Below are 24,999 nucleotides of genomic sequence, written 5' to 3' on the forward strand. Positions count from 1 at the left end.
TATCCTATTTAGTTCTCACAACAACCTTGTAAGGCAAGTACTACATGTATTTTGGAGAGGAAGCATTAATACCCATCTCCAAGTAAAATGTGCTTTCTTTCTCTCTCTTAGTGATGCCTACTTCTAGAAACGCAAAGCTGCCAAGTGGATGGGAGCAGCGCCTCTCCGTGCTAATTTGAGGGTGTCTATTTTGTGGAGACAGCACCCCTAAACCTCCCCACTCACAATGTTCTTTCTTTTCTTTTTTTTTTAAAGACGATATTTTTTGTTATTATTTAAAAAATATATATTTTATTGATTTTTCACAGAAAGGAAGAGTGAGGGATAGAGAGTTAGAAACATCGATGAGAGAGAAACATTGATCAACTGCCTCTTGCACACCCCCTACTGGGGATGTGCCCGCAACCAAGGTACAATACATGCCTTGACCGGAACCGAACCCCGGACCTTTCAGTCTGTAGGCTGATGCTCTATCCACTGAACCAAACCGGTTTCGGCTGTTATTTCTTCTGACCCCTGTGTCGGCCTGTATCTCCCACTCCTTTGAGAGCTTAAGGGAAATGATGAGCCACAAAATGCAAGCGTCTGCATTCTGCTGTCTTTTCACCCTTCCTGGCTACTGCTCTTTTTTTTTTTTTTTTCTTTTTTCTTTTTCTGTTGAATAAGCAAAAGCAAGAGCAAATTTATTCCTCAGGATCTCGTATGAAAATACGTAGTAATTGTTTCTTTTGCTATTGTCAATATGTTTCTGTTCCGTTCATTGAACTTTGTTCTCAGCTCCACCTGCCAGCTCACAATTTAACATACAGGTTATTTCCTCCTGTTTGCTCTTTATAAAATGGCATCACTTTCCCCTCTGGGTCTAGGCGAAGGGAGTGCTTACCCATGTGCGCACGTGTGTGTGTGAGTGTGTGTGTGTGTATGTGATGTAGGAGTGGGTGTGGAGGGGAAGGGGGAAGGCCACTGGGATCTGATTTAGAGCGAGGCCACCCCCAGCCTGGACTTGCTCGAAGGCCTCTGGTTACTCTGCTCCTTCCAGATATGGGAAGCACCCAAACTCAGAAATAAATCGATTCTGATTTATATCCAGGGTGGGGTTTAATTAGCCGCCTTGATTAATATCATTGTCATCTGAAACCTTGCCCGCCGCTCCCTCTGCTTGGGTGTGTTTAGATGTTTGGCTCCTGAGGCCTGGTGCTGAATGGGCCTTGACTGTGGGACCATGAGCAGTCTCATCTCCGAGCCTCCCATGTCCTTGCCTGGGGGGTTTGGATCATGATGTCCCCACACAAGGGGATGAGGGAACATCACACAACACTTCTCAGGCCCAGCCCAGGGCCTGGCTCTTTCCCTTCCCTCAGGGAGGGGGGCCACTGTTAGCAGCGCAGGCGGGCTCCAGCCTCCCAGCTCCTGGGCGGCCCTGCAGCCCCGAGCCATCACGTAAAGTGGACCAGGCACTGCCATCTTTCCTCTCACACAGCCAGGGTGAGGGTGAGCAGAAGTGGATCTTGGGGTTGGAAGGCGTCTGGCAGGTTATGAGGGTCAGCCTTTTGTTTTATAGGCGGGGGAGCTGAGGTGAATAGACTCGCCCAAGATTCCCAGCTGTTCCCAGCATGTGGCCAGTGTGTTGGACCGTTTGGGGTTCATCACGCCGCTCTGTCCATTAACTCATAGCATATGCAGAGCTGCGCACCTCTCCGTGTGTGGTGGTGGATGGACAGATGGCCCTTCTCCTGCCATATGCTCCGGCCTATTTACCAATGTCAGTGCTGGCAGAGTTGTGTACCGTTGTACTTGGGTGGGGAGGCTTGCCTGTGGCTAAGCTGAAACTTGTCTAGCCTGGGTCCCGCATCCCTCTTCACTTGGGATGAAGTGAAGATACCTCGCTGTTGGTAAACAAGGGCCTCTCTGTGCCCTTCACTGAGCTTGATGTCAGGGGAATGCACAGAGAAGGGGGGGTGGGGTGGGGGGGAGCTGCCTGCCCGTGCAGCTGATTGTAGGCCAGACACATGCCAGCAGAGGTCAGGACTGGCCAGGTGGGAGAGGTTCTGTGGCTGATGATGGTCAGATAGAGCCGCGGCAGGGGGTTAGGTGGGGCAGAGTGGGGTTGGCCAGCCTGGAGGAGGAGGTGAGTTGTCAGTCGGGCCTTGGAGGCTGTGGGTTGGATTGAGAACAGTGAAAAGAGGGATACTTGTTGGGTGGGGGAGATGCTGTGAGCTAGACATGGAGAGGTGGGGCAGGTGCACTCAGGGGGCCCGGTGGTTCACATTTAGGCGTGCGGAAGCTCTGTGAGAACGATTTTATTTTTAGAGGCTGCTTACCTGCGTTAATGATTGGGCAGCCAAGTGTCTGGCTTGGATTTAGCTAGTCTAACGCAGTGGTTGGGGTCATTATTTCGGCTCAGGGTATTGCTGAGACCTGGCTTTACCTGTGACTGACACTAATCCGCCTTGAGGTTAGAATGGGACCCGAGAGAGGCATGGTGACCTGAGTCCCCTTCTCTGAGAAGCCCAGGTCCAGTGGGAGAGGAGCCTGTCAGCCCCAGTCTTGCTTTGGATTCACTGTGGTCCCTTCTGGGTCACAGAGTGACTTCTCCTGCCGCCGCAACCACCCCCCTCCACTCCCCCCCCCCCCCCCCCCCCGCCTGCCTCAGCTCACCTCCTCCTGAGCCAGCTTTCCGCTTATCTTAATTTATTGATGAAAACTTGTTTTACGGTCCATAGCACAGACGGCAGCAGCTCCCTGCCAAAAGAAAGCAGGCTCGCAAGTCGGGAAAGCAAGCTGCGTCCCGGAGATGGGTGGCTGGGGACCGGGAGGTCGAGGAGTGAGTACAGCATGTCTGGGCGGGTGTGCGCTGCTGCCACGGCAGGAGTGTGGCTGCGGGCTGGGAACCGCTGGGCTCCACCGGGCAGGACCTCTGTCACCGGCCCCTGCTCACAGGTGCTCCGCCTGCTCTCAGCAGTCTGGGGGGATGAGGACTGCAGGCCGTAATAAATACTGATAACGACTCCCATTCATGGCTTTGTACAGGGTGCCGTGCTAGGAAGTTCATTTTCATGAATCTCATTTAATCTTGATGACAACTCTATGTGGTAGGTACCATTAATTCCCCATTTAAAATCCAGCACTTACGACATTGCTTTCCAGATTCCCCTGGCTGGTAATGAGGGAACTGAGAACTTGCACCTGGTGTACGTGAATCCACAGCCAGCATGGTCACCAGCCTTCCCTGACCTGGACGTCCAGCACTGGCCCGTGTGCTCTTCTGCGTTGTGGCGGCTTATTTGCCTAGAATTGCTGGTCCAGCTGGCTTGGATGTCCCGGAGGAGGGGCCTTGATTTTCGCTCCTGTGTGCCACCTTGGCATGCTGGTGCCGCTCAGCAGCACCCAAGGCCCCTGCTGCAGGTCTAGGGAGCAGTTATCAGCCAGGCCCTCCTGTCATTCCTTCCTGGAAAGCGGGAAGTCTTTGAGTGGCTCTGGTTCTGGTGGGTCAGATGCGGATAGTCCTTGTGCCCCTGCTTCCCACAGGCGTGTGGAGATGAGGGCTTTGCTCCTGTGAGCTGCAGCCTCCTCCTCTGTACAGGGGCCTGGCTTCCCCCCAGGAGTCTGTGGGACTGGGTGCCCCCACCGGGTCTGCGAAAGTGCTCTCCAGAATAGGAACGGCCCGGGGTTGTGATTATTTCAACAAGCTCCCCTGTTTTGTGGAAATGTAGATGCAAAAATAAGGTCAGTTAATCTCCAAATTAGTTTATTTTGTTCCTTCTTGCTTCTTCTTGCAGAGAAATAGTCAACGTTTTTCACAATTCTGGTAAAATCGGTGAGGTAGGCAGATTGCCTTGGTTGAAAACTGTCCCCCACCCAACACATGTACACCTGGACACACACCGCTCCCCTAAATAGGTGCCCTCCACTCACTCGCTGTCCTTGCCACCTTCTCTGCTCCCCAACCCACCATCAGTCGCCAGCCAGGCACCTGAGACTGGACCCCAGTGGGGGCTGTGCTTGCTTCCTGGCCTTGGAACCAGGTAGACCAGATTCAGGCTCTGGGGTCCCTCATTGGGCAGCCAGGGAATCTGTGTTTCTGGGTCCTGTACTCCTGGGCACCCATTCCCACCTCCCTTTACTCAGGTTAGGCTAGAAAGGTGTTGAAAATGATTAATAAAACAAGATGTAGTAGGCACAGGGTTCAGAGTCACAACAAATTGGATTAAAATCCCAGGTCTACTGACTCCACGGGTGAGTTTAGGCAACATGCTTAATCTCTGATCCTTTTGTTTTCCCATTTGCAAAGTAGGGGAAATAATAGCAACTTGTGTGGTTTTGTGGAAAGGAGTTGGCACAGTTTGTGGCATGTAATATGGGCTCAATAAGTGCTAGATTCATCGTCAGTATTCTTCTCATACTGTCACCACCATCACGCTCACCAGCGCTGCGTCACCACCCCTGTTACTATCTGTCACAACTTTTAGTTCCTGCCCTCCTGGTCTACAGGTAAGCTTCCCAGCCACAGAGGCTCCCTCACACCCATCACACTCTGCCAGCCTTCCTTTCTCCGAGAGGGACAGATCCCGGTCACACCTTTCTGGCCTATTTGGGATGACCCAGGTCTAAGCAGTGGGGCGCGGTGGTTTCTGCAGTCAGGTTTCTGTGTTCCTTCTCTCATCTATAAAATGGGGATGGCAAAAATAATCTGGGTTGGGAGGATTAAATGAAACAGAAGAGGCAAAGCTCTCAGAACCGTGCTGGCGTGTGGCCAGTGCTCACGAGCGCTGGTGCTGCACTGTCTCCAGCAGCGCAGCATCAAGAGGTTAAGGGGGCAAGTCAGTCTGTGGGGTGGGAGCAAGGTATGGCTCCTCCATGACGAGCTCTGTGACCTTGCACAAGTTCATCTGATGAGACTGTGTGCAGGCAGCTTTCAGCAGCGTGACCTGGATTACAGGGCAGGTGCCAAATGGTAGAGGGTGGGCCATGGTCTCCTGTTCTACCAGGAGAATGGGATGGAGAGACGGGCAGAGCCTGGCACAGGGTGGGGAGGGATTTCAGGTTGTCACTTAAGTTGGCGAACTTACCTGGCCTGTATCCTCCACTCCTGGCATGGATGGACAGGGCTCCTGGCTGGCGGTATAAATAATAATGGGCATGGGATCCCTAGAGAGAAGGACAGTCTTGCGCTGGCCAATTCCAAAGGTGTGTGGGGGTAGCTGTCCTGCAGCCAGAGATGGACCTGGTTGTCAGCCGAGATCTTTCCTCGTATCTATATGTAATTACAGAGTGTGATTTGCTGAACTTAACCTGCAGAAGATGTTCTCATTTTTTTCATTAAAGGGGCCTCCATTATGTGATGGCCAGGACAGAGGAGCCCCACTGAGAAGCACCCCGCAGTGGATGATTTTCACTCTTTTTTTCCCACCTTTGGAGGCGGGGCTCCTTTTCTCAAACAGGGAGGATGGGCCTTCCTCCCCATTCTGTAGGATATATTGTGGTCTCACAGATTATTTGAGCGCTTTACCAGGAAGATGTGATGCGAATTCAAGGTTTCCTTGTCCAGTTCCCGTTGCATTTTCCAAGGAGTCTGAAAAATAGCACAATACCGTATACGATATTCATATTCTGAGGACCACAAAGTGCTCGGCAGGCATAATCCATTCGTTCTCGAGGTCTTCCTGATGCCGGCAGGTGCTTTTCCTGCCTCAGTCTTCCAGCGGGGAACGGCTCAGAAGGCTGAGTGGCTCCCTAGAGCCGCATAGCACGCCGCAGTCCCCAGGCTCGTGGCAGTTCTGCGTTCTCAGGGAAGCCCACGTGGCCCCAGTTTCAATGGATCCTTGGAGGTTGGTTTCTTAAGCCCCTCCCTTTCTCCCATGGCAGCCCTGGCTTCATGTACTCATGCTTTGATGCTGTCAGATACGTCTTTCTCCCCAGATACACAAAATAAATGCAGGAAGGAAAAATATGCTAGTGATTGGAAAATCCCTCTGCAGACTCCTCTGACAAGCTGTTGTTCTGAGTCCTTGTGCCTTCGCTCTCAAATTATAGTGACCTGGGGAGTTCAGACAGTGCCTCACACTGTGGTCCCAGGCTGTCTCCCCATGGCCAGGAGCTCAGGCAGCCATGGCCCGTAGGGTTGCAGGTAAGGAGAGCTTATGCTGCACCACCATCAAGAGCGCCCCTTCCCACACCAGCACCCTGCCCGACAGTCACAGGGCCCAAGGCTCCAAGCTGTTTCCTGTTGGGTGTTGACAAGTTCTGTAGTCGGGGGTCAAACCTCCACCTCCAAGGGTCAAACCCCCACTCCTAGCCTTCCCAGCAGAGGGCAGTCCTCCCTCAGCTCAGGGAACAGCCACCAGAGGGGGGTAGACTGTCAGCCTCCCTCTTGGGAAGTCCTCCCCCTGCCCCTTCCGCATTCTGGCCCCCTCTCCTCTTGTGTGTTCTCGAATGGGGATGGGACACAGCTGTATGCCCACTGTGCATGACCTGCCAAGGTCCTTGAGCAGAACCCCGCTGTCAGGGCCTCCATCCTCCTGTTGCCAGCAGTGCGCAGGAGCGGGAAGGATTGGACCGAGCTAGTGACTGCCGGGGTACAGTACTCCCTGTGCCCCTTCTTCCCTCCACCCAGCCCACCCTGCCTGGGCTTGCAGTGTGTTTGACGGGAAGAGGTGCAGGTCTGCCACGTCGAGGCCTGCCCAGGGGGCTGTGGTGTCGGCGTGAATCGATGTTTATGGATGGTGAATGATTGCTCCTGCTTTACAACGCTGGCAGGTGCTTTGTATTATCTGCTGCTCTTTGGCATCCAGCTGCACATCACTATGGTCCTTCTGGGGGCTGCTGCTGCTCCTCCCGTAGCCTCCGTCTCACTTCGAGCCCACTGGGGGTTCTGAGCTGTCTCTGCCTCCTCCTCCATTCCCCACAGCGGGAGTAGGCCTGCGGGTCAGTTTGAGAAGATGGCAAGGTGCTGGCACCTGAGAAAGTTGATCTGGGTCCTGCTGTCAGAGATGAGGAGTCCAGATGGCCCGGGAACTGAGTGCAGGTGGAGGTGGGGGGTTGGGGGGGCGGTGAGCTCCATTGCTCTGCTGGCCTTTCTCCCAGACAGAGGAATGGCTGTGGAAGCCGGGGGCTTCGGGCTGTTTTGGGAAAGCACAGGTGGATACCCACCTCTCCTCCTGTATCTAGTTCTTACCCTTCACTCACTGTCTACACATCAGCCTTCTTGGGGACTGGGCCTGATCTTGGCACCACTGCCTTGGCCTCTGAAGCCAGGGACAGGCCCGGATTATCCCTGTCCCTAGAACTGTGCCACCCTGGGTCCCACCCTTGGTTAGAGTGAGCCCCTGTCAGGGCAGATGCCCTTCATGCCGAGGCCAGGCCAGGAAGCCCAAACAGATGGGCAGTGTGTATTTCAGTGAGCCAACCTCCACTCCCCATCCCCCATCTCACCCCCTAGGGTCAGAAGGCACCAGGCCCTTTGTGCAGCCCTCTGGGGATCAGGGCTGCTAGAAAGTGGGCATTTTCCCCTAGCCAGGGCCCTTAACCCACTGGAGGGTGGCAAGGGGCTGCCCTCAAAGTCTCAGTGGGACCTCCCTCATCACAGACTCTCATCCTCATGAACTTGCTGGAGTTGTAGACTGTAAGAAGTATTGTAACAGATCTTCTCTCAACAGGTAGGTGTTCTGGTGAACTGGGGAGGGGTTAGCCCCTACAGAGTTCACTGGAGAGAAGTGGACTCTGGAAACATGGAACTTAAGAGCTTTATTAACCTCCAAGGCCTGCAGCTCCCACTTCAACATCCCTTACGTTTGACCACGTTGAAGCGCTCTCCCCTAGGCCTGTCTTGGATGGAAAATAGCCCGATTCTGCAGTCATCAGAATGCAACTGGGTTTGGGCTATGCAAATGCTTTATGTAATGGTTATTTGGAGGAAAACTCAGTTCGGAAACATGGGTGTGATCTCCCTATCACCTGTGCAAGCTGGTGATACTGGGGGCTGTGAACTGAAGCTGTGAAGACATTGGAGGCTTTGAGGAAAAGTGTGGGGTCAAAAAAAGAATGACTGAGGAATCCTGTAATTTGGCTTTAAATTATGCACAAACTTAATGTGAGCAAACCTTGTGCTATGGCTGCCATCCATGGCAGTGGAGGCTTAGGCTGGATTACTAGAAGTATAGTGCTCAGAGTGTAGGAGGGGAGAGTGGTATCTGTATTCTCTGTGTTGGTCCCTCCATAGCTGGACTCTGACTTTCAGGTTGGGACAGCGATGAGCAGTGGAAGGTGACTCAGAGGAGGTGGAAGGTCTCAGAGCCCGTTAGGAGGCCAGGAGAAGACTTGAGCAGGAGTGTTAGCCAGCCTGGTATTTCAAGGCCTGCCACACCTGTTCTGGGTGGGCTTCTTAGGCAAAACTAGAACCGAGGCATGTTAGCCAGAGGAGAGTAGATTTTTGAGTTAAAAGGAAAGAATTCTTGACCAGATAGAGTTGTGCATAAATGGGATGGAGCATCTGGTGGGATGGTGAGCACTGGGAGTCTGGGGCTGCTCAAGGCGTGGTTGGACGGCCTGGGGCCAGGGACAGCACACACAGAGGAGACCTCTCACTGAGAGGCACCTCCCCCTCTGTGCTCGCATCCTCCTGCCTGCTGGTGGCTTTGGCAAAGACATCTTTGTGATTCTGTCCTGTCCTTTGCTCCATGCAGAATTAGAAGCGTCGTCCACCCCATCCCCTTTACAGCTGTGACAATGAATGAGCTGCGGCGGCCCCTTGGAGGCAACGGGCATTTGAAATGCAGTGTAGCGGCTCCAGTCCCGGCACTGACGTATGGTCCTTTCTCCCAGTGATGAAGTTCTTGGCAGGCCATCTTCTCCCGGGCCAGGCAAGATCATTGCTAGCCACATGTCAGGCTGTGAAATTAAAGTCGCTTTGGTTTTCTTTTTTATTTTCCACATCCACTAATTTATTAAATGCCATTAAACATTGTGCTTGGCTCTGGCTCATAAAGAGCACTGGAGAGTGCTGAGGCCTGGTGTGTGAAAAGCTCCTGCAAAGTAAAGAGGGGGTGAGGCTGGATGGGGGGCTAGGGGCCGGGCTGGGCTGGGCTGGGGCTCTGCAGACACATGAGGCAGCCAGTAAAAGTAGCTAGAGGGTGTGATGGGCCCCAGGGGGGCTGGGCAAGTGGAGGGGGGGGGTATGGGGGACGGACTTACAGGCTGATGAGGGGGGTAAATTGGGAGTAGCCTGGGGCACTGAGATTCATTATAGATGTAGCAAAGTGGGGGTGAATGGAGGCCTCTTTTCCAGGTGGGTTTGTGTGTCTGGGTCTGGTTCTGTAACCAGGCTATCTCCTGCTCAGTCTCTCCCCACCTGTCCATCCATCCATCCATCCATCCGTCCACCCCTCCTTACGTAGCATGTTCTGGGATCTGCAGGGAAAGAGATAAGAACCCGGCTCTGGAAGTGCTGGTGCTTTAAGGAGGGTGGGCATCAGTCTACACAGAAGGTTGATCCTGTGTGCTTAGTTCTGGGTCCAGCACTGGCATAGGAGGTCACCCGTGGCGAGGGCCACCCCCACAAGGGGGAGAGGCTGTGGCAGTTATGAGGGGACACTGGAGTCGCTGTCCCTGAGCTGTGTGTGATGTGTAAGTGGGCATAGAAGCTCAGGAAGGAGTTTGGTTTGAAGGGAAAATTATGGGCCTCATCCCCAGAGAAATGGGATGCCTCCATGAAAAATACATAAGGCTACATGGCAGAAGCATGTATTAAAACTACAAATCAATATGCTTCGAACTGAAGATGAGGAAAGTGCCATGGGGATATTGGCGAGTTACAACAGGCTTAATGAATGAGGTGAGTCTGGAGTGCTTGTTCCCTGCGTGGCCATGGCCCCACTGGGCCTCAGCTTGCTCGCTGTGCATCTGGCGGATGGGCCCAAGGGCGATGGGAAGATCTGAGTCAGCCTCCGAGGGCTCAGGCAGGAGAGTCCTGTCGGAGGAAAACCCATAGGCATTGCTAAGGGTGAGGCACTGTTCCAGCTCTGGGTATTTAGTAAGGAACCAAACAGACCCAAATCCCAGCCTGCACACAGATCAAGGCTATGGGCAAATAGCAAAGGTAGAACTCATTTTTCAAGTTTTGATGTGGATTTATTTGGAGCCCTGAGCTGAAAGTATTTAGAAATGCCCTTGGTTGTTGTGGGGAAGGACCAAGGGGCAAGAAAGGCTTATCAGGATGGTCCCTGGGCCAGCTCCTGCTCAGAGAGGGGTGCTGACCAGGCCCGGCAGGTGACCTTGGGTCATTCGTGCTACAGGGGCTGGATCCCGGCGCCCTGAGTCACTGCCTCACCCCGGTCTCTTCCTGCCTTGGGCTGACTATAGCTCGGTCATCGCAGCTGAGACAACCCTCTGGTTTTGGAAGGGAATTTTCCCGAATGCCACCAGCTAAGCTCTCTGGCACCGATCTTTGGCCGTGCCATTGCAGACCTTGCCTCCTTCCTGTGCTTGGCACCCTCCATATGAGGCGGCTCCCCTCCCTGCTCCACCCCTCTCCCATTCCTGCCTCACCCTCTCCCTGCTCCTGCCCTGCCTTCAGATGTTGGCTTCCTGTCTTCTTGCCCTCCTGCCAAGCAAACCTTTTCTGCTGTCATCTCCTCCCTTCTGCCCTTGTCACACACTAGATGTTGGCCTGTTACCTGCTCCTGCCCCATCCCTCACTAGCTCCTGGGCCGAGTCTTCCCAGCATTCTTCTCCTCTCATGTTGTGTTGACCCTCTCAGAGCCAGGACCCTCTCAGAGCCAGGACGCTGCCCCACCCTTGGAGGGGACACACGAGGTTGTTTCTTTGATGTTGTCTTCTCAGGGCACTGAGCGCTGGATGATGGACACCTGGCATGGGAGGGCTGGGGCAGAGTTTCTTCTCTGCTAACGTTGGGACTGAATAGTCTTTATTGGTGTGTGTGGGGGCGTTGGGGTGGGGGGCGGGGAGGGGCAGTCCTGTGCATTGTTGGATGTTTAGCAGCACCCCTGACTTCTACTCACTAGGATGCCAGTAGCAGGCCTCTCCCCAAGTTGTGTCAACCCCAAATGTTCCAGACATTGTCAGACGTCCCAGGAAGCAAAGCTGCTCCTGGTTGAGAACCACCGGGCTAGGCGTTGAGAACACCGGGCCTCAGTCTTGCCAAACCCGGGCCGGAAGGGACCTGAGGAGTTCCATAGTCCCAATCCCACCTTTAAGGGAAATTTGGCCTCGAAGAGCTCAAGAATCTGAAGGCCACACAGGGGAAGGTGATAGAAGAGGCATTTTATTTATGTATTTATTTACTTTTTGAGTTATAAGAGAAAGCTGATTTAGAAAGTTTCTGAGGTAGCAGAAGTGAGTTAACTGGGCTGTGTAGGCTCAGGAATCAAGTTACAGAAGCAAAAGAAGGGCCCTTGGAGCCCAGGAGAGGGAAGGGCAAAGGTAATGCTGGGGCAGGGGTGGGGGGAGGAGAGGGGAAGGAAGGCACAGGAGTGCTCCCCTGAGGGAGAGCATGGAGGAAAGAGGCATTTTAGACAAAGATTCAGGCAGCTCAGTGCAGGCTGGGCTGACAAACAGGCCAGAGTCAGGGAGGGGAGCCCGCTGGGGTCTGGGCATGAGATGGAGGCTACGGTGGGGTTGTGCTGCTGCTCCCCGTTGGCCGGGGCTCACACGGGCATGCACTGAGTCCCCTAGGAGAGGCGGTGTGGAAGGGGCCTGCACCAAACGCCAGGAAACCAGGTTCCAGGCCCATCCGGTGGTGTGACAGGCGCCTGCTCCCTCTCAGTGTCATTTTCTGTAAACTTAGGGTGTGATGTTTGTCTGCTTCCTGCCTGGAGGCTCTGCTGGTTCTGGGTCATCTGAGGTGGGGACACAGGGTCAGCAGCCCTCTGGGGAGAGATGGAAGAGTGACAGGGGTTTCATTCACTCAGCAGGTGTGTACCATGCCTTTGCCCAGCCCCAGACTTAGGTTCAGGCTGCTGGTGGGATTGTCCCTTGGTAGGCAGCAGATCTCACCCGGGACCTAGCCTGGGGCCAGGTGGGGTCTGGGCATGGCAGTGAGGAGGAAAGCAAGTGGGGGGCGGACCCAAAGCTCATTTCGCTCTGGGTGCTGGAGGGAGGCTGCTGGTGGGTCTTTGGGAAGCTTACAGACCGAATCAAGGACATGCAGTGAGGATCCAGAGAAGCAGTGCTGTGGAGTGACCAGCTCCTGGGAGCTTCTGAATCATTGAGCTTTTCCTGGTGGAGACTCCTTGAACTCATCCATTCCTCCAGGAGGGAAATGCAGAATGGAGGCACAGCTGGGACCACCAGGCCGACTCCCAGTGAGAACTGGCTTCTGGGCAAAGCTGCACTCTCTGGGGAGGGTCCTGGGGGCCCTGGTGTCCCAGCTGCCGGGGAACAGGGGCGTCCTGCAGGCCCAGGAGTCCCAGTCAGCTCTCTTTACTAGGCTCCTCTGCCTGAAGCCAGAGGCCCGCAGCAGCGGGTTTCCTCTTATTCATGGCAGGGCCTGGCTTTAGGAACCATAAATCTGCAACATGAAGGTCATGAATTTCCATGGTATGATTAATGAAAGAAAAATTGAGGCGGCAGCATAGATACTGAGCAGATTGAAGAAAGTCAATGACAAGTTGGATGAAAGTTTCTGAGCCTAACTGGCAATCCCAGAGGTTCTGACCCAGCCTGGAGCGCCACCTAGTGGTTGCAAGGGTTATTCCCCTGGCAAAGCATAGGGATGCCCTTTTTGGGTGGATGGATGCTCCGGCCTGAGTGTGCCCACCTTGGGAACCTTGCTCTAGGGCTGCTGAAGGGTGTAGGAGGTTCTGGACCTCTCTCCACAGCATGGGAGACCCAAGAAGCCGCTCCACTTACCTAACTCCCATCCCCGAAGCTCTCTGAACAGTCTTGGTTTAATGATACATGGGAATTTCCCAACTTCTTTGTCATGCCCAGTCTGGATCACCTTTGTTTCCCCATTTATAAAAATCCCATTGATTTTTTAAAGCCCAGCAAGCCCTGTCAACTCTACCTTCCAAATATATCTCAAGTCAGACATTTCTGACCAGCCCTCCGTAACCACCTGGCGCAGGTCACCGCCAGTGGGCCGCCCCAGTGCCTCCTGATTGCCGTCCCGGCGCCTGTTCTCCCAACAGCAGCCAGAGCGATCTATTGAAGACATAAATCATTTCACTGTCCAGCTCCGTAGGCCTCCCACCCCACTAAGAACAGCACCCACATTTTCTTTCCTGGTGCCTGCAGGGTCTTATCTCATCAGTCCCCTGCCACCTGTCACCTCCTTCACTCTTCTGTGGCCACTTGGACACCTCAGGGCCTTGCCTCTATGAGAACACTTTCCCCCGGTATTTGTGTGGCTCACTGCCCCCCTTCATTTGGGTCCCTATGCAATGGCCACCTTTCTCTGACCACTCTGTCCCCAGTTACTTTCTAATCCTTTGCCCACCTTAATTTTCTTCATAGCACTCACCAGCGCCTGAAACTCCGTGAGATCTTTGCTAGTTCCCATTCTGTGTGGGAACTCTCCCTTCGAGGCCAGTGCAGTTTACCGGCTCCCCCAGCACTCGAAAGGGGACTGGCGCTTACTAAGTTGGGGTTCAGTTTGGGTCTGCGGGCTGCCTGTCTTACCGATATACATGCGTCTCCTCTCTGAGCTTGGTTCCTGGGTCATAGCATGGCTTCGGCACCAGAAACTGCCACTTCCACTCACTTCCCATGCTTGCTTCCACGTGAATTCTCAGAGAAACCCAGGAAGTAGGTGCTATGGTTCTCATTCAGAATAAAAGGAGTTTGCAAGTGTCAGCTCCATGTCTGGTTCCCCAGCTCTTATGTGGAACGTCTTTGCCCTCCGCCTGCCCCAAGGCCCCCCAACCCCATCCTTGGGGCTCTGTCTCCACCAACTGGCGTCTTGGACCAGGACAGTGACTGCCTGCTCTGAACTCCTGTACTGTTTATTTGGCACCAGTGTATACTGCCAGGGGCAGATGCTGCTTTTTCCTAGCTGCCACCCGGCCCGAGTGGAGGCCCGGGGAAGGCAGGCCTCTAAAGCAGTTGTAGCACCTCTGGCACGGACGCTGCATGCTAGAGGCACTCAATAAATATCGGCTGACTGATTGATTGGCTTCTCAGATTCAGCACACTTCCTCTGGGCTGCGGGAGGGAGGGGGCTGTCAGCTATATCGAGCGTAAAATAAGGCAGACCTGGAGATTTGCAGCCAATGAAACCGAAGCTTCCCCAGGTGAAGCGAGTGGCGGCGCGGCCCCAGGGGTGCTGTTGAAGAGTCGGTTTTCGGGCCCAGAGGGCTGGTTGCTGGCTTACAGATGGATGGTGAAGGCAGTGATGGGCGGCTCCATCCTAAACCTCAGCCAGCCCCTCAGTCAGCTCTCAGCCAGCCCAGTGAGTCCTTTTCTTCTCCATCTGTGGGAACTTCATTCTCCAGGCTCTGAGAACGGTGGGCAGATGGCCCTCTGCTCAGGACCGCGGGGCAGTCACTGGGGGTCTGGCTCTGAGGACCTGAGTTCCGAGCTTCTTTCCCTGCCCAAGCAAGGCCGTATGGCTTCCCCTGACCGCCACACACCCTGCCCAGACCCCTTCTGAATGCCAGCACCTCTTCCCTGCCGGGTGGAATAACTGCAGCCACCCATCTGCACCTAGGACCCGCAATATTTGTCACATGCTTTTGCTTATGTCTCATTTAATCGGATCCTCAGAGTGACCCTACAGGCCAGTGAAGCCAGTGTTACCCCGTTTGCCAGACAGGGAGACTGAGACATGGAAAGGCTGAAGGGGTTTGTCTGGGTCACACAGCCAACATGATTGGAGGCTGTGATTGTGCTCAGAGTTGGGGGTGGGGACATGGAGTCTTTCGGGACCCCTGCTGGTGAATGCAAGAGCAATGCCAGTCTAACCGGCTTTCCTTTCTCTCCAGCTCTGTGGCTGTGGGCTGCTTGGAGTGGGCATTTGGCTCTCCGTGTCCCAAGGCAACTTTGCCACCTTCTCCCCCAGCTTCCCTTCGCTGTCTGCAGCCAACCTAGTCATCGCCATAGGCACCGTTGTCATGGTGACGGGCTTCCTGGGCTGCCTGGGGGCCATCAAGGAAAACAAGTGCCTCCTCCTGAGTGTAAGTTGGACCCCACACCCCCAACCCTCTGAACTCTCTGGGTCACCCTGCATTTGGGCCACAATGACCGGCAAGGCCTGGGAACATCAGCTAACTGAGCCCAGGGAGATTGCTTCCAGAATGTTCTTTGCCCAATCACTCCCCTCTTCCTCACCATTGGCTATCCCTGCCCTAATTGTTCCTCTCTTAATGTCCTTCCCCTACCTATCTGGGTTTCCTCAGAAGTAAGTACACTCCCCCTCTCCCCCATACCTGGGAAGCCCTGGCTCTGTTGCCTGTCCCTGCCTCCCGCCATTGTTCTTGTTGTCCCTGCTCCTGGCCACAACCACCACCATGTGCCCACGCCTGCACCTTTTCTTTCCAGTTTTTCATCGTCCTGTTGGTCATCCTCCTAGCAGAGCTGATCTTACTTATCCTCTTCTTTGTCTACATGGACAAGGTAAGCCTTCAGGAAGGGGGAGCTTATGGAATTTCATTGTCCTTGGGATTGGGTCACGCTGGAGTTAACCAGAGGGAAATGGAGCCAGGCGAACAGGCCAGGCCCAGATGAAAGGTTTTGGTGGGGCAGCATGGGCAAGATGTGGGCCTGTGTGTGGCTGGACTCTTTCCTCTGAGTGTTACAGCTCTCCTGGGAGTCCGTGGGTGTAGACGGGAGTGGGAGTGTGGACCTGCCCTGCCCCGGCACCCCATCCCCAGGGAGAGAGGCCAGCAGTTCTAGGTGACATGGGCAGGCTGCATTCTGGTCCCAACTGTCCTGTGTGTCTGCCTCAACCGGACAGGTCAATGAGAACGCCAAGAAGGACCTGAAGGAAGGCCTGCTGCTGTACAACACAGAGAACAACGTGGGTCTGAAGAATGCCTGGAACATCATCCAGGCCGAGGTGAGGGCGGGCAGCCCCCTGACTGGACGGGCGGGGCCAGCAGGCGGGGAGGAGGCCTGGTGGTCTGGGCCTCAGACCCCAACCAGGTGACTGAATTGGGCAGCTGTGCTTTCTGGATAGTAAGTGAGAGCTGCAGTCGGACACCAGCCAGTGGGATGCAGCTGGGGAGGGGCGAGGGGGTGAGAGAAGGAGGGTGAGCAGGACCTGGACACAGGAGTGGACAGCCTGAGGGAGCTGTGCGAGTGGCTGAGTGGGCACAGGGAGCTGGCAAGGATGGATAATCGAGGACTGGCAGATCCTTCTCTGAAGCTTTGGAATGAGTGACAGAATTTATTTTAGCAACAGCTATGCCCCCTGGTCATGGCTCAGGCTAGGAGGCTCTGATTCTAAGAGAAGAACAAGTCAGTACAGCCTGATGCCCTGTGTGAAGTGTTGGGAGGGACAGGCGCCAGCCAGCGACGGTCCCTCGGGCACAGAGCCGCAGGTGCTGGTGGGATGGAGGGCTGAGCACTCCTGCCAGAGTCAGTGCCCAGCTCCGAGGGGCCGGCAGCTTTCCTGTCTCCTGCTCCAGCCTCCAGGATGGAGCTCTCACTCACCTCCCCTGTGGGCCCAGCTGAGGCCAAAAAATGGACAAGAGAAGGCCTCTGTGAACTCCGGGGGGCAGTCACTGGGCGGGGTTGGCCTGGATGGGGAGGGCCCAGAGGAGACGGCAGGCTGTGGTGGGTCTGACCTGTGCATCCCCCCACAGATGCGCTGCTGCGGCGTCACCGACTACACAGACTGGTACCCGGTGCTGGGTGAGAACACGGTCCCCGACCGCTGCTGCATGGAGAACTCCCAGGGCTGTGGGCGCAACAGCACCACCCCGCTGTGGAGAACGGTGAGGCCCGAGGCCCTGCCCGGGTCCTCCTCCCAGGAGCCTACAGGGGAGGGAGGGGGCCTGGGGCACCAAGGGCTTGGCTTAATGTGGGGGGCACACAGGACTGAAGCCAAGAGGCAGATGGAAATGGGGGGCCTGGACCCATAGTTGGGAGTGTAATGGGGTGGGGGGTATGAGGCTGTGCAGTGGGGCCTTGTGGGTGGAACCCGGGGCCGGGCAGGGCCTGCTCAAAGGCAGGACCAGGCTGAGGGTCAGGGAGGGACAGGAGGAAAGAGCAGGGACAGGGGCTGAAGGAGAGAGTGGGGGGCTGAGCAGGAAGGGTGCTGACCGTCACGCCGGGCCCTTCACCCTGTGGTCCTCGCTCCCTAGGGCTGCTATGAGAAGGTGAAGATGTGGTTTGATGACAACAAGCACGTTCTCGGCACGGTGGGGATGTGCATCCTAATCATGCAGGTGAGAGGGCCATCAGCCTCGCTGCCCCCCCAGCTGGAGAAAAGCAGCCCCCCAAGTTAAGTCACTGTGGGTCACTGTCCCAGGCAGCCCCACCTCCATGCACTGTCCTGCTTTGTGGCCTCTTGGTGCCTGCCCAACCCCACAGGCCCCAGAGGCACTGCTTCCTCCCATTTGGTAGGCCTTGGGCCCGAAGCTGGCATTGCGTGCAGCCCGCATGTGTGAGTGTTTGCTGACGAACACACCTATCTTCACTTCACAGGGGCCTTGTGGCTGGACTGAATGAAACCTGAGTCCTTAGTAACACCTGTGAGCATGGGCGCGTGGGTCCGAGCCCACAGGCGTCAGTCCTGGCCTCACCGGCTGTTAGACACGTGTGACCCGGGCACACTGATAGCTTGTGTGCCTGAATTTCCGCGTCAGCATAGTGAGCGTGAAGATCGTGCCTCTCCTCAACAGGGCGGGAGTGCAATATGCCTAACATGGGCAGGGAGCCGCACCACGCTGAGGAAGTGGCAGGCATGTGAGCTGCTCTTGTAAGCACTTAGTGACACTGTTCCCTTAAGGCCTAGCCTAGGTGACGGAGAGGGAAGAGGACACAGCTGGCTGGGAACATAAGGCCCCGACCTTTCTAGGGACAAGCATTTCCTGGGCTCCTTCCTGTTCCCACTACCCATGGCTCGTATCTCTGGTGAGCAGAGGTGACCAGCCTGATTCCTCTTGGAGCACTTGAACTTCACTGGTCAGTCTGTGGGAAGATGGTCGACATCCCGCACCAGGGATCCTCCTATCCTAAACTCTGGGGCCCCAGGGCAGAGGTGTCTGATTACGCGCTCACGGACTGAGCAGATGAGCTCTGATGTGAGCTGCACTCAGCATTCGGCACCGAGAGCTGGGCTCATCTCAGGTCCTCTCGGGTCAGAACCTTGGGGTGGGGGCCCCCCTCCATGGTCTCTTCCACATATGCCTGCACCTCAGTATGGGCGCCAGGACAGGCACAGTGTCAGCTGCTCTGTGGCCTGTGCCCAATGCAGACTGTCTGCGGTGACAGTGAGGCCACAGGCCGGCTCCCTGCTGTCACCACCCCCTTTCAGGATTCAGGAGTTGAGGGAATAGCAAACGAGTATTAATGTCGTCCTAATCATCACTGCTAAGACATGTCTGCTGCAGCCCACATCACGCTGTGTATTCCAGAGCAGAATGAATGAGCACAGGTCGCATCCCCTCCCCCTCCGCACTGTCTGTTAGCTTTCGTGCAGGGTCAGCCTCTGCGCACCTGGCCTCCCCGCACTCTGAGATGGAGAGGGAGGTTCAGCGACATTCTGTACAGAGCGCTGAGGGCTGAGCTCTCGGTGGGCCCTGGGCTGGTCGCTGGGTGCCCTCCTCTGTTCACCACGATCCTCATCCCGCCAGGGTTTTACATCCACAGGCAGGGGTACCACTTGCTGTCGGTGGCCCCAGCCGCGGGGCTTTTGTCTGAGCCCGCTCCCCGTGTCTTTCAGATTCTGGGCATGGCCTTCTCCATGACCCTGTTCCAGCACATCCACCGGACCGGGAAGAAGTACGACGCCTGAGCGCCAGCGGAGCCCAGCCCCCACGCGGACACTGTGCCAGGGAAGGAGATTTGAGCTTTGTGTTGCCTGCCCGCACTCCAGGCTGCTGCCCCCCCACCCACGGCCCCCAGCGCCCTCCACGCCCCCCGCCTCAGCCTTCTCGGGGCGGAGAGCCGGGGGGGGGGGGGGGAGGGGGAGAGAGGAGGCACGGAGACCTTGGGGTGCCAGGGGTGCTGGATTCCTGCATCTGTGCATTTGCCAAAGAAGACAGGGTGGGCCGGGGGTGCGCTCGAGGAGGCCACCCTGACGGTGGCCACCCCGCCCTTCCTCACACCACACTGTGCGCGTGGGGGGCCTGGCGGAGAGACTGCCCAGCACAGGCCTCCCTTCGGAGAGCGGGGCCGCAGCCTCCGGCCAGGGACCCAGGGAGCACCTTGCCCAGGCTTTTTATACCTTACAGTGTAACTTTTTTATTTTATTTTACTCTGATTATGATTATTCAGGAATATTATCTCAGATAAGTGTAGGGTTAGCTTTCTGATTTATAACTTTTTACTGTGTTGATTTCTGTAACGGTTTGATTTTTTTCTGAGGGTGGGGGAGGGTGGGAGAGAGGACGTCCGCCGGGTTTCAGTCAGGACAAACCACTGTGCACGGCCAGGAGGCGCTGGGGGAGGTGGGCCAGCTTGCATTCACTGCTCTGAGAGGAGGCGGCCGGGGGCCCAGGAGCCTGGAAGAGGAGGTGAAGCAGAGGCACGTGCGGCGGCGTGAGGAGCGTCCTGCTCGGGAGCCACGTGTCTGCGCGCGCTGGTGCAGGAGGCCCGGGCAGCGGGTCCCTGGGGGGCTGCAGGGAGCTTTCCCAGGAGCACAGCTGGAGCCGATGTGGGTCTTCCACGTCATGGATGAGCAGTTGTTTTTCCTTCCCTTCTTCCTCCTTCTGCCCTCTGCTGGCACGGGAGGCCCTCCTCCCCTCACCCCCCGCGGGCCTTCCCATGACGTCTGCCAACCCCCGTGATTTCACAGACATTCCTGTAGAAACTCCCGGACACATACCTCTCGTTCAGCTGCTGCTCACTTTCTCACACTGCTTCTGGAAGGGGAAGCAGTCCTGAGGTTTTGCTGCTCAGACAGTGGCAGAGGGCCCCGGCGTCAGGAGGGCAGGTGAAAGTGGTGCCTGTGACCATTCCAGCTGACTGCTGGTTCCCACTGGGAGGAAGGGGGAGGTGTCCGTCCAGGTCCCAGGACTCATCTCCTTCCTTAGGGCTCCTGGATGGTGGGGTGGCAATCACTGGGTGGCAATCACGTCCCCAGTGACCCCAAGGAAAAGTACAGAAAACTGAGAGATGTCAGATTGGATCCTGTGGCCCCAGGAGGAAGTGGCCCCAGGAGGAAGCCGCCTGAGAGATGAGAGGTGGGCGGGACATTCGGTGCCCACCAGAACTTGTGGTGGTCTAAGCGAGCATTTTGCAGTTAAAGAAGAAAGTCAAGAATCCGTGGGGTGGAGCTTGAAAAGGCTCCTCACTAGCTAGGTGGGACCTGCCTTTTCCTACATCACTTGGCTCCAGGCCGAGTTTCCCACCAGGCCCACATCTCCCAGCCTCCACCTGTCTGTTCCACGAGCTGGGACTCAGCTGCCCAGCCAGCAACTCCTCCCTGACCTTCAGTGCAGTGCAGTCAGGACCAGGAGGACAGAGCTTTGGGTGAGGTTAGGACTCACGTCTTTGGAGGGTGGGGAGTGAGTTGGGCAGTAGAGCCACCCCTGAGAGCTGGTGCAGACGGGAGAGCTGGGAGGTGGGGGCTGGGGTGGAGGATGTGTAAGCACAATTTTGAGCAAAACTGCCTCTGGGTCCTCTGGCCGCCTCCGGGAACCCAGTCTGCAGAGCTCCTAGCCGCCTGCCACCAAGCCATTGTGGAGACAGCAAACAAGCATTCAAGTCGCGCAGTGGGACGTGGTGCATAATGAGTTTATGATGGGGTTGGGGGTTGTTTATGCCTATCAATGCAATTTTTAATTTTTGTTAAAATCAAGAGCAAAAGCCTAGCACCTTGGGGTGTGTGGCCTCCCTGGCAATCTTATGTTTCTGGAGCTTCAGACCCTTCTTCCTTTGAGCCCCACGCTATCATCTGTCCTCAGAGCCTTGTCACAGTTCCGAAATCCCTCCTGGCCTCAGCCTGTGCTTGGTGGCTCCGTCACTGGCCGAGCCTACACTGGGTAGAAGGTGCTGTGCATGGGCTGGAGTGCTCTTCCAAGCCCGTGTCTGGCCCACACTGTGTTGGAGGCTGAAGCCGTGGCTTCCCTCACCAGAGTCAGTTTAGTCAGGTCTGATGCAGGCAGTTTACAGACAGCTCAGAAGGTCAGGGTCCTGCAGTGGCATCAGGGGAAAGCCTTCCCTGGCCCTTCTTTGCAGACACCTGGGGAGGTGGGTGAGCAGGGCCTGAGCCCTGCTCTGGGGGAGGCAGCAGGTGTGGGCACAGCCCCCACCTGCACCCACTCCCCCTGCTGGCCTGGGCCTGCATCCTGGGCTCACTCAGGAAGGCTGCTGAGCCCACCCAGATGCTCATGCAAACGTTCTAGTCTGACTTGGAACCAGGTGGCCATCTCTCCTTGTTTTAGTGGCCAAAGAGCAGCCAAATGGATGGAAACGCCTGTTGGCTCTCGGGCCCCCTGCCCACCACTGGTGGAGGTGCTAACTAGCAGGGACCTGGCGTAGGATGGGAGCGGAGCCAGATGCGTGCAGTCTGCTCTTGGTCCTTCAGCCTTTCAGAGTCCGGGGCTCATTTCCCCTTCTCCCATTTCCCTCCTCTCCCCGCAGTGAAGCAGTAGTCCAGGGTGGGGCCCAGCCTTCCTGCCCTGACCGGGCACTCCAGGGGCCAGGCCTTGGGCCCGTGCCCACACCCTGCCCACGGGAGAGCAGGGGAGCGCGCCTGTTGGTTTCAAATGCACTTTTCTGCTAGTGATGCCATATCTGCGTTTCCTTCATCCTGGTCCTGGCTTTATTGAACACCATGTTTTTAGCATGTTTTTAAATAAAACCTGATAATGTGTCAAAAGCACAAGCAGGCTGTGTCTTTGTGGTGTGTTCGTTCGGCCAACCATGACTGTGGCACCTACTCTCTGTCTGAGACACGCCCTGCAGCCAGGCCCTCATCTCCCCTCAAGCCCAGGTTACAGATCTGCTGGCTTGCGGGGGAGGGTTCCTCTGTGGGTGCCTGAGGAACCCTAACACCTCCTTTGCCTGGTGAGCTGAGGTGGGTTTGATGGAGGCCCCCTGCATGAGAGGCCGACCCCATGTAGAGAGTCGGCCAGGCCACCAGCCTGTGGGCCGGGCCCTTAGTGCGCTTGCGCTGGGAGAGGGGCAGCGAGGAGCCGCTCTTGGCCTCCTGTGGGGCAGGGATGCAGCTTTAGGTGCAGTTTCTCCCTAATCCCCCTGATGGTCCTGGGGCTCACCGGAGCCAGGAGTTAGGGGGCCTTGCCGTGGCTCTGCCTGGGCTGCACGCCCTGAGGTGGCTCTGAGGTGGCTCCACTGGCACAGAAGCACCTGTCAGTGGAGGAGGGAGGCAGTGCAAACCACTGGCTGTGCCACCTCACTGCAGGGAAGCCCCCAGCCTCCTTGGCTGCTGTGGTCACCATGACAAGTTGGGGTGAGATGCTCAGACTCATCCTGCCCTGGGCCATTGCTGCAGCTCAGGTTCCGGGCTGGGCCGGGATGGGAATGGAGGCGAATGTGCAGGTGGCTGTGATGGGAGCGGGAGCCGCATCTCTCAGTCCTCACGTGTGGAGGTCTGGCTCCCGCCTCCTCGGGGAGGCCAGGTTGGCATGGGATTGTCCCAGCACATCAACCTTGGGAGCCTCCCTGCTGCTGCTGTGTCCCAACTCCTGAGGGGTTTGCTGAGGATTGATGGAGGCGTTTGAGGTGACCCCCGGTCACGGGTGCCAGGAGACCTGGTGGCTGTGGGTTCAGGAGATGGTCATGGCTCAGAGAAGGGTGACCCTCCATTATCCTCTGAGGACCAACTGAGGCATAGAATGTGGGTGGGAGCCACTTCCTCTGCCCATTCTTGCTCTCACTCCTGCCCCTCAGCCTGTGGACACACCTACGGGGATGCCCCGTGCCCCTGTGCTTCTCTGAGGGACAGAGTGAAATCCATTGGCACCCAGGACCCTGGATGCACCGGCTGTTCTGTGAGCATGGAGCTCCGGTCAGAGTTAGCAGCGAGAGGCGGGCCACCTGGCCGGGCAGGAGAGGGGATGTCTGTGGGGGGACAGGGCTGGGTTCTTCCCCCTTGGAGACTTCTAACACTAGGCACAGGCCTTCTGGGATGGGTTCTGGGTCCTCAGCCCATGGGATGGGTGGCTGAGATGACCCTGGGGGACCTCCTGCTCCCCCATTCTTGTGTGAGGAGGTAGGATAGCTGCCTCCCATTGGCGTCCAGCGAAGGGCAAGTGAGAAAGGATGGTTTGTGAGCCACAGAGGAGCCGGCTTGGTGTGTATGAGAACTTCCTGAAAATGGCCATCCAGGGCTCCCAGAGACCAGACATTATCACACAAAGACTTGAACACTAACGAGTGCCAAGCAGCTTGAATACAGTGGTGAACAGCCCGGACCTAATCCCTGTGGCTCACAGAGCGGACCATAAGGAGTAAGTGGGGTTGCATCTCAGGCTCTGATGCTCATGTTCTCTGGGTTGGAGAGTAGCTGACCCCAACGAGGGACGTGGAGCTGAGAGCAGAAGTGGAGGAGCTGACGTGGCAGGGAGCGGAGGGAGGTGTGTCCTGTCGCTGTCACACAGGTGAAGGGAGTGAGCTTTAAGCCCAGAGCACAGGGAACTGCTGAGAGCCGGAAGCCCATATGCTGGCTCAGACCCGCCCTTGAGAACCATCGCTGTGGCTGCAGAGTGGAGGGTGGTTGAGGGGACAGCGCGGGTGCAGGGACCTCGGGGAGAGACTGCACAGGGATTTAGGTGAGCGATGACAAAGCCCTCAGAACAACACTGGTGGGATGGAGGCAAGAATGGATTTGGGGGACCCCCACGAGAAGTGATGAGCCTTGGTGACTAACTAGACTTACTGGGGGGAAAGCGCATCCTTGCTGCTCATCGGCATGCGGGCCCTCGCCCTGCACCGGAGCTGACGGATGGTTTGCACCAAACGCAGGGTGAGTGCTTTCTGGCTCATTGCTCACAGGCAGGAGACGGCCAAGGCCGGCGCGGTGCAGTTATCTCTCCTGTTTTGGGCGTCTGGGCTGCACAGTGCTCTCACAGGCGCTATCGTTATCTAGGATTGTCCTGACCATGGCTGTGCTATCGGCGGTCACTGTCCAGGTCTGGGTGGGAAGGCGCTGGTGGGGGCGGGAGGGGGATGGAGGACCTGGGCAAATTCCCGCTCTGCAGCTGGTGTCCTCAGGAGCCTTGTCATTGAATTTGTCTTGGTTTCGTCATCTGCAGAATCAGGATGACAACTATTTTACAGATTTGCTGTGAAGAAACCCAGCCTGTTCCTGGGCCAAGGGAGGTGTTTGGCAAGAAAGTGGTCAAATTTGGGGCTTAGGGTCTTTTCCCCAAGGAAAAGCACGGCCCCTGCTGGAAGCTGGGCCCAGGGCAGGGCTCTGGGAGTGGCGGGGGAGGGGTGTGTGAGCTATGGGAAGGAGAGGTGCAGGATGGGTCTCCCAGTTTTGCTCTCGGCTGGCTGCAGAGCACAGTAATTCACAGGAGCAAGAGGGAAGTCAGATTAAATGAATGTTGATTGGGGCACAAAAATATCGGCATTGCAATGGCCCCTTCTTAAAGCAGTCAGTAAAGATTGGGAGGCTATTGATTTAGCCATCTCATTATGCTGAGTTTAATGACAGCTGTGAGATGGACTACTGTGCCTCCTTAACCCGACAAAAAGAAAAGCAACATCCACAGGACACGCTTGGGCCAGGCCCTCCGGCTGGAGCTGGGATTTCCCCCTGTGGGCCTGGAGGCTGCTGGGTAGCTGACTGTCCCTGGGGCACACCGGGCAGTGCCCAGGTTCCTCCGGTGTTCGGCTATGCGGAGAACAGGGACTGGAAGAGCAAGGCCACCTGTTGGTCTGTGGTGGGTCTGGCGGGTAGAGGCGTTGCCC

General features: G+C 56.3%; 1 protein-coding gene across 4 annotated transcripts in view; it reads left to right on the forward strand.

Moving 5' to 3' along the window:
• Positions 1-21,949, forward strand: part of TSPAN9 (tetraspanin 9) — a 200,879-nt gene extending 178,930 nt beyond the window's left edge. For all 4 annotated transcript variants that reach the window (XM_084878450.1, XM_084878451.1, XM_084878449.1 and 1 more), the window contains 6 exons: positions 14,937-15,128; positions 15,493-15,567; positions 15,908-16,009; positions 16,758-16,889; positions 17,259-17,342; positions 18,842-21,949. In XM_084878450.1, the coding sequence (XP_084734576.1) occupies positions 14,937-15,128; positions 15,493-15,567; positions 15,908-16,009; positions 16,758-16,889; positions 17,259-17,342; positions 18,842-18,913 (657 nt within the window). In that variant the 3' untranslated portion in view covers positions 18,914-21,949. The remainder of the gene's footprint in view (positions 1-14,936; positions 15,129-15,492; positions 15,568-15,907; positions 16,010-16,757; positions 16,890-17,258; positions 17,343-18,841) is intronic.
• Positions 21,950-24,999: the final 3,050 nt, after the last annotated feature.

This window comes from Pipistrellus hanaki, assembly GCF_964339955.1.
Source record: "Pipistrellus hanaki genome assembly, chromosome: 3".
Taxonomy (NCBI): domain Eukaryota; kingdom Metazoa; phylum Chordata; class Mammalia; order Chiroptera; family Vespertilionidae; genus Pipistrellus; species Pipistrellus hanaki.